Raw genomic sequence first — 8,820 nt, 5'->3', positions numbered from 1 at the left:
GAAGAGGGCGGTGCGTGCAAATGTGGGTATTTCCTCATCGAATATCTCATGAGCGAATCGATGTGGATTGGCGCGGATGAGAATGAGTCGGCTTCGCCTCTGGTGGAATCTCTATAGCGTGTAGTTGTGTAGGAATGAGGTCAGTGGCTAGAGCATTTTCACCTTCGAGGAACCCCGTTGCTTCCATCCACTGATCCTATAGGTCATCCCTCATACTTGTTTGAGTAATATCCAAGTGCATCCACTCAAGTATAGAGACATAGCGTTCCTGCACAGTTTTCAAGTGAAATTATAACAAAAGAAAATTGTAGTACTTATAATATAAACAAGCAAGCATGTACACTAAAACTATTTGAATAACTACCGCAATGTGCATGGCATGCAGAGTAGTGTAGATGAGATTTTATGGATCAGAGCCGACTCTCTTATGACATTTATCCCACACCTCAAGTTTGGTTGATTTCTTCTTGTTTTGCTTTATAATTTCCTTAATATCAATAAATTAATTATATTAGCATATATAGTTTGGTAATAAAAACTTGAGTGTGTGCGTAGATGTTTAAATAAGATAACTCCCATATGGTATTGAATGACCGGGCATCAGCACTATGCAACCTTTTTAAGAGTTGACGATTAGCGGCTCCGAGGATGACAAATGTGAATGTCCCTCATTGGTTTCCCAATTGTTCAACAGATCTTTCAAAAATAAAAGGGACCAATATGATGGCTTTAACAACAACCTGGACACCCCGGTCTCCCTTTCCATTTTCTTGGTTCTTTTTTTAAGCTCATTCATAGTCCTTTTAAATTCTTATGGTAAGATCTTCGTACTTTAGGTAAGGTTGAACTTCAGGAGATTTTAGAAGAACGTATTCTTTGAAAACTTTTAATTTATCGGAATTTTGTACGTCAAACAAAACGTCATTACGATGCAAAGTAATCTCCGAATCAGAGGTAAAGAAAAAGAGAACAAATATCAAGAATATCCTCTTCCGTATAACGTTCGATAATTGAACCCTCAACTCTTGCTTTATTACTGACTTTTTGTTTAAGTTTCCCGAAAAAACGCTCAATCTAATATATCCAATACCAATTAGTAGGTCCATCAAGTCTAATTTCTTCCACTAAATGTATAATCAAGTGTTCCATCAAATCAAACCAACTTTTAGGAAAATTTGTTTCTAACAAGCACAATGCTTTAAGAACAGATTTTTTCCATTAGTTTCAAATCATTTTTTGTAACCACCTATGACCACAAATATTGATTTTTGTTTTTGAAATTACCGTGATGGCATCCACAATAGGTGTCGGTAGAAGTTCACGAATTACAAGAGATAATAAGTTTTTTAAAAAAATATAACAATCACGTGATTTAAATTCATTAAATATACACTTCTCATTATTGTAACAACGAGATATATTTGAAGACTAGCTATCTAGAAGTTTCAAAGAACTTATCCATTGACACAAAAGTTTAAGTTATTTTCTAGTGAAAGAATAAGGTGCGCTAGGTGACTTGTCATTTTCATCGATCCATAAATGAGGCAATGAGAGGCCTTAGACAAATATTAATATCTTTACCAATGCTATTCAGAATCAGCAATATATCGGTCATAAATATATAAGGCCTTTTCATACACGTCGATGGTGGAAGATTATAAGCAACTACAGTCAAGGGCCACACACTTTTTATGTTTTTTTCCGGTAGGGTCAAAAGGATTGAAACCATCGGTCGCAAGGCCAAACCTTATATTGCGAATCTCTTGAGCAAATGATGGATATCAACGGTCAAAATGATTCCACTCTTCTCCATCTGCAGGATGACTGATTTCTTTATCTTTCATATCACGATTCTTATACCTTCTCCTATGATCGGATGTATCCGATGACATATACATACGTTGTAGTCGAGGAAACAAAAGGAAAATGTCTTAAGAATTTTTAGTATTTTCTTACCAACTTTTCTCGAAACATCTCGATTACGATCTTGACCACATATATCACACACAAATTTATCCTTCTCATCTCCATAAAATAACATACAATCGTGCTGACATAAATATAATTTTCAATATTAAACCCTCAAACCCTTTATAATCTTTTTCATTATAAAATAAGTTTGAGGAAACGTGTGTTTTTTTGGTAACACATCCGTGAAAAGGTTAAGCAAACTATCAAAAGCTATATTACTATACTGTGAGTTATTTTTGAATTTGGAAAATTCATAGTAAAGCTTATTCTTGTATACTTTGTATTACCGGGATAAATAGGTTCTCCATTTTCAACAATCACTTTATACAAATTTTTGGTAATATCATTTCCATCTTCTTCTACATTACTAGTTCCCCGATCCAGGGTATCATAAAATTCACGATTTCTTCTGGAAAAATCGTTCAACATCGCATTCAAATCTACTAGTTGTTCTACCCTAAGAGGTTCCGATATATAATAATGATGATGTGATGTTCGACAACGTTTCCTTCCCACTTTTTCGATGATCGACATCCATATGATGTAACCCTCAAGTGTCCCTTTAGCGAACAAATAAAATCTAAAATCCTCAATATCTAACCAATACAAATTCTTACAATATTTACAAGGACATTTCATTCTACCATCTTATTTCTTTCCATTTTTTCTTGTAAATTTAAAAAAAAAATCTACACCACTTCTCTATATGGGAGTTAACGAACTTCGATCAATGTTTGTCATCTACATACAAACATTTTATAAATATAAACAAGTAATTTGACAAGTATTTCATGAAAAAATATGCATTTAATGTAAATACACACATATTTAATACATATAACACATAAACAAGTAATACACACCCACACATACAAACACAAATTTAATAAAAATAAAAAAAAAGAAAAGATTTACATTATATGTTTGTATCACTTCTCGTTCTCAATTCTTTCTATTCTTTTCTTTTTTCAATTTCTACTCATTTGGAGATATGAGAGCTTAAAACCGGCTATCCTTGAGTTATGACTTTCGTACAAAACTATGTTGTTCCATGGTAAAAATGTACAAATATTTCTAAATAAAATCACTTTTTAATATTTTTCTGGTAAACTCATAATCAACCATGATCGAGGGTCAGTGTGATTCGTGCCATTTCAGCAATATAATCGACCACATCTCTGTGCTCGATTTTAATGTTGCCACGTCATCAAAAACGGTATGATTTTGTCGATTCATACAGTAATAACCGACGATTACGCGGTCGGTCGGTTTAATTTGCCGAATTTTCGTGCGGTGCTTTTATGTGGTCGGATTTATCCTTTTTTTTTTCCAAAAATATTATTTTGAAAATAAATTTTTAACTAATATACTTTTTAAATAAGTTTAAAATGTAGGTATTTTAGACAATTTTTTATACTTATTTTTAATTACCTTTTTTAACAAAAGAACTTCTAAAAAATTCATTAGAAAGAACAATAACCTCGGCCTTAGGATATGATTAAATTTTTTTTTGCTAACAATCACGAAATATTATTATCATATTAAGTAAAAGAGGGTTAAGGTATATGTTCAATGGTGTATTTTTTTCCTAAGAACAAATATATACTATCAGCCTTAGCTTATATGATTATTTTTTTCCTTAACAACCACTAAATATTATTATCATCTTAAAAAAACACACTAATAAATAACTTAACTGCCAATTACATCATGCTATTGGTGCTTAAATAAACTAGTAACACCAAATTGCTGATTAAATAAACTACTAACACATAACAAGCCAATGACAAACAACACATGCTCCTGCCAGCTATATAGCTAAAAAACAGCAAGCATCTTAGTTCAATATTTGGTAATTAAAATAAAAGTGTTCAGCATATGGTAACTGCATCTTAGTTCAATATTAGGTAAGTAAAATAAAAGCATCTTAGTTGAATATTTCTTATTTCATCTAGGTATATATCCAAATTTTCATGGTTCTTGTGAGTAGCTAGAAAGGAAAAATGTACTCTGATTGGCCTCCAAAAACCTGCACACAATATGGTTAGTGTTGTTTATTAGTATTGGCTCAGCAAAGCAAATTGAGGAACAAAGCCAACATGCTCTCATTATTTTGGAATAAAAAGAAATTATAGGACCATAGACTGAAGAAAGTTAATATAAAACTGTAGGACGGCAGCCTTTGTTGGTAGAATTAGTAAAAACTGAAATCTTCTGCAATGCAGTTAATCAAAAGAAAGAGACATACTTCAGCAATTCAATTATCTCTTGTTGAAGTTTCAGCAGTGATTCCTCGTCAATGTTAGCAGCACGCAAGAACCTTGGCAACTTAACTGTAATTGAAATAGATGATCAATTAACATTAAAGAATTCCCCATCATAAAAGCCTTGATTTGAGGTACAGGCAAACTTGTCTATGTCTGAAACTCTTGTCATTTATATATAGCCAAAAAGTCTAGTAGCATGATAGGTCTTGAAATGAAATAGTTTCATACTATTTAAACTGATGCTTTCAAAGTCTCTGCAAGCAATTATAGTACCTAGCCACCATATTAAATTAAAAAAAAATAGCATGTATAGAAAAGAAAATACCATGAAACTTCATTTAAAATAATCTAAATAGCTCTCTAAGAATTGTCTAGCTTACCAAAAAGACGCAAAAAATGTTCAGCTCCATATATGGTTGAAGGCTGGATATTCTTTGCACGCACTTCGTCATATTGCTGGAGCTCAGTTTTGTAGAGAAGCTTTGTGGACAACGCTTTGTTGAAGTAATTGCACAAACCTTTTAAGATTTCTGGAATTGTCTCTCTTAACCTTTAACCCCAAAGCAAAGCATGTCAGAAGTTAGATGACTTCTAGATCAACAGAAACACCTAGGCCGTGGAACTATATATAAAGAAATATTACAAAATAAAACAACAAAAGTTAGTGACATCAAATATTTTTTTATTATATCACTGAAAGTAAAAGTCAGTTATTTCTTTTTGATGTTGACCTACATATAAAGAACAAACTGTTGTAGAATACATTGTAGGATTTAAGCCTAAGCACACATATTCTCAAATAATTCAATACTAACATCAATTATAAATAAGAAACTTACTCCTCATCTTCATTCACCCTGAACTCATTGAACATCTTCAAAATGCCATCGACGCTGGGAGAACGCGGGAGCCCAACAAGCTGTAAGTCACCAGGCAAGGATATAAGTATGAAGGATACATAGATCACATACGGTACACTAACTATGAAGGTATAATATCAAGGGCAGTTCAAGGGAGCTAATTCATATCACTGAAAAATTTCGAAAAAGTTAAATTAACATTATATTAGGATCAAAGAATTCCCAATCGAGTTAGTGCCAGAAGAGGTTTACAAGAAATGTAGATGATGAGTTTGATTCTAAACTCCCCCTGCTCCACACCTTTGCTTAAAAAATATATCAACTAACTGAAAATATAAGATAGTTTCATTTAAGATTATAGGATGGACTTAGAGCTAAATATATGATGTGTACCTGGTTAGAAACTTGTACAGTGAAGATTATATAAAACGAGGTGAAGAGTTTAATTTAGTAAAACAGAAATTCGAGTACCTTTGATGAATTTGTTACATATTCTCTATCATTCAAAAGTTGAGTCTTGAGTGCCTGTGGTATTTCAATACTCAACTTATTTTCCTCCATTATTAAAGGATCCTCCTGATAAATAACAAAAATTGAAATAGCATTTAACTGACTGAAAAATAAAATGTAAGAAACAATTAAAATATGAGTCTATCCAAGATCTAAAAGATAATAATTACTATTAATATAAAATAAGGCACAAGATATAATGGATAGCACAAAAATTGAGTGACATTGGTGATCTAACAATAAAAATATCACTAGATATTATCACAGCATTAACAACATCATGAAAATATGCACTTGTCAGTTTTAAATAACAATTGAGAGCATAATTAACTTGAAACCATCAACCTCTTGTAATCAAAGTGTTAGTCTTTTATCATTGTTTGAACCTCCAATGGCAAAAATACTTTGCATTCTTGGAGTTCATTTCGGTCTTTCTCAAAAATTGGATTATAACTCAAGAACCTTCACTTTTATCTTACTAAGAATATGACAATTATTATTTGCATACCACCTCAAGGTGTATCTTGGAACCACCTCTTGTTGCATGTCACCATAACATAGGTATTAATATTAATTAAAAGAAGGCGAGGTTGAAACAAATACAAAATATTTGTGCATATAAATATACCATAGCTGATCTACCACGCTTCCCCAAGTGCTTTTGAGAACATTCTTCACTAAATTTCTTGAGGAGTTGAGCATCTAATATCCATTCATCGTACCTGTGAGTTTGAAAGTTTTTAACAATGTTCTAGGAGGAGGCTAACATGCTTAAAAAGCAAGCTATTAGAAAAAATATGAACATAAAATAGTTGAACAAACATTGAACTAAAGAACTTTTCATGAGCATGTAACCCACTCAATAATATTCAAATTAGCTATTATAACAATAATAAATAAGATAATAATGGATTTAACATAATATAAAGACTACTATAATTGATCTAATTACAAGAACACAAACCTATTAAGGAAATAAATTATAGAACAAAAAATTTATTAGAAAAAAGTATTTTATTCTCAATGTAAGGTGCTTCCTCGTACTAACCTTTTATTCCAACCCTGCACATATAAAGTGACAAAAGGTTATTAAAAAATGATTAATACTAATAATATTCATTGCTCATGAAAAAATACAAGGTTTTAATAAAGCAATACTCACAATATAATGACCCCAATATGTCCATGCCTCTATTTGTTTCTCGTATTCAACCTTGCGCACCTATAAAGAAAATAGAATTTATACCTTTTTTATTGCAAAAGCAAACCAAAAGAATGTTAAAGATGCAAAGGCAATAAAAGACTGACCAATTGCTCAAATATATGCAGCAAGGTGGTAAATAGCTTACGGAATCACGCTATATTAATGATAAAAGAAAAAATAAATATGCAACAATGACTTTCATGAGGAGCTAAAACTAAATACCTTAGTGCACATTTCATGTATTTGGACATAGTCACTATAGTATAAGTGCACAGCAAAAATCAACATCTTTGGGATTTAATCCTCAAATTGTGATGTTTGATATGATGTTTGCGAAAAAAGCACTTTGACAACTTCAAAGTATGTATTAACTTCTTCAAATAATGTGAATCCTCTTGAGGACAATAAGAGAACTTCAAAGTATGTATTAACTTCTTCAAATAATGTGACGATACAATAAGAGAATTGTGAAATAACAATGCATCAATTATTTTCCCTTCCCATATAATTATATCATGAGCAATCAATGTAAATCACCCAAATTCAATCACACACATTAATTAAAACAGATAGGAATCACTCCAATGATAAAGAAAAACTTAAAAGATAAAATTGCAAGTGCCATACCTTGGCCGGATACCACTTGCCACCATAAAAGGCCAGGACTTTTTCACCTTCAAGATAAAGACTGTTTGTAAGAGAATCGCCTGAGACTCCACTGTTTGATCGTCCCATTTCTGTATGAATTTTGTTTCTTTCAACCTACAATTACAATGGTTGTTATATCCCTTTTGAAACAAACAAAATCAAGACCTTATTACATAACTCTTTATAAACATAAACTTGGCTACATAGGATAGAAGTACCTGTTCTTGACTGACTGATTGGCTAATAGTTTGTTAATTTTTTTGCACCAGATCTAAATGTCTAAGACTAAGAGAGTGCTTGTTTTTATAACGGACACTTTTTTCAAAAAATACATTTATTTTTTTGAAAGTTTTATTTAGAACCTATATTATGAATTTTTTTCAATCTTATGAACCAGATCTATAAAGTCTAAGACTAAGAAGGGATATTTTATAACGCATAACTTTTTTCAAAAAATACATTTATTATGAAGACAGTTTTAATTAAAAACATATATTAGGCACAATATTTTAGTGGTATTTCATATTTGGACACAATATTTAATCACTTTTATTAAAAGATTTTTTCAGTTACAAAAAAATATAGTTATAATTATTTTTGTAATTTTTTACTTTATAGCGATATTTTTAATTAATTTAGGTATTTTACTATTTGTGAATAAATTTGAGTAGAAATTAAATTCTGATTAAAAAATCTTATTATTAAAATACTCATAGTTTAATTAGATTTATTATGTTTTAATTTTTGCAACCACTAATAAATATTTTTGAGAAAAATGGTCCAAGGATGACCTCAGGTAACTCACTGAGGTTATAAACTTTTACCATACAAATTTAATGCCATTTCAGTAAATACTAGTAAGTTATCTTAAAATTACAAACTTACACTCTTGTATTTATATGAGAAAATGTTATTATCTCATGGGTCATCCTCAGCCTCATGTACATGATTTCCAAAACAAAATTTAGATCTTATTATATAACTCTTTATAAAAAAAAATGGCGTAATGATACTATTACTCTTAGTTGGTTAATTTGGTTTCTAACTCCCATCTCTACTCGTAGATAGATTGGTTATTAATAGTCTGTTTAGCTTGTCATAGAACATAGGATGAACCACTTCAATATTCCCACTACAAGAAAAGAAAGGCCATAAGTCACCACCACAAATACTACCGTTGTGCATTGTTGGTTTGGCTTCACATTTCCAACCCAATATAACCAACCAATGTGGATGGTCATATTTAAGTACATAATCAACCAAGTACCGACCCTTAGTTGTCTATTTTTCTTTTCTTCTCAAACTGAACCAAACCAACAACCAACCATATAATCAGTTAGAAATATTACCAAAATCGACC

The 8,820-nt window shown here is 31.1% G+C and overlaps 1 protein-coding gene across 1 annotated transcript; it reads right to left on the bottom strand.

Moving 5' to 3' along the window:
- Positions 1–5,376: 5,376 nt before the first annotated feature.
- On the bottom strand, positions 5,377–7,547 carry LOC141720183 (protein MRG1-like). Its single transcript, XM_074522535.1, has 6 exons — positions 7,440–7,547; positions 6,771–6,830; positions 6,657–6,670; positions 6,237–6,330; positions 5,570–5,674; positions 5,377–5,424 (listed from the first exon to the last, which is right to left on the bottom strand). Exons 1-6 carry the CDS (start codon positions 7,545–7,547, stop codon positions 5,377–5,379), a joined length of 429 nt encoding a protein of 142 aa, XP_074378636.1.
- Between the last annotated feature and the right edge of the window lie 1,273 nt (positions 7,548–8,820).

The sequence above is a fragment of the Apium graveolens genome, chromosome 4 (genome assembly GCF_009905375.1).
Source record: "Apium graveolens cultivar Ventura chromosome 4, ASM990537v1, whole genome shotgun sequence".
Taxonomy (NCBI): Eukaryota; Viridiplantae; Streptophyta; class Magnoliopsida; order Apiales; family Apiaceae; genus Apium; species Apium graveolens.
Note: the sequence above shows the minus strand (reverse complement) of the source record. Positions and strands in the feature narration are given on the sequence as shown.

Bases quoted from the DNA above. Each gene is read 5' to 3' on its own strand.
- LOC141720183 (XM_074522535.1), bottom strand. From the start codon at position 7,547: ATGGGACGATCAAACAGTGGAGTCTCAGGCGATTCTCTTACAAACAGT. The intron at 6,831-7,439 runs GTATGGCACTTG...TTTTCTTTATAG, and splicing joins GCAAGTGGTATCCGGCCAAG to GTGCGCAAGGTTGAATACGA. The intron at 5,675-6,236 runs GTATATTTATAT...GTTATTTATCAG, and splicing joins AGCGTGGTAGATCAGCTATG to GAGGATCCTTTAATAATGGA.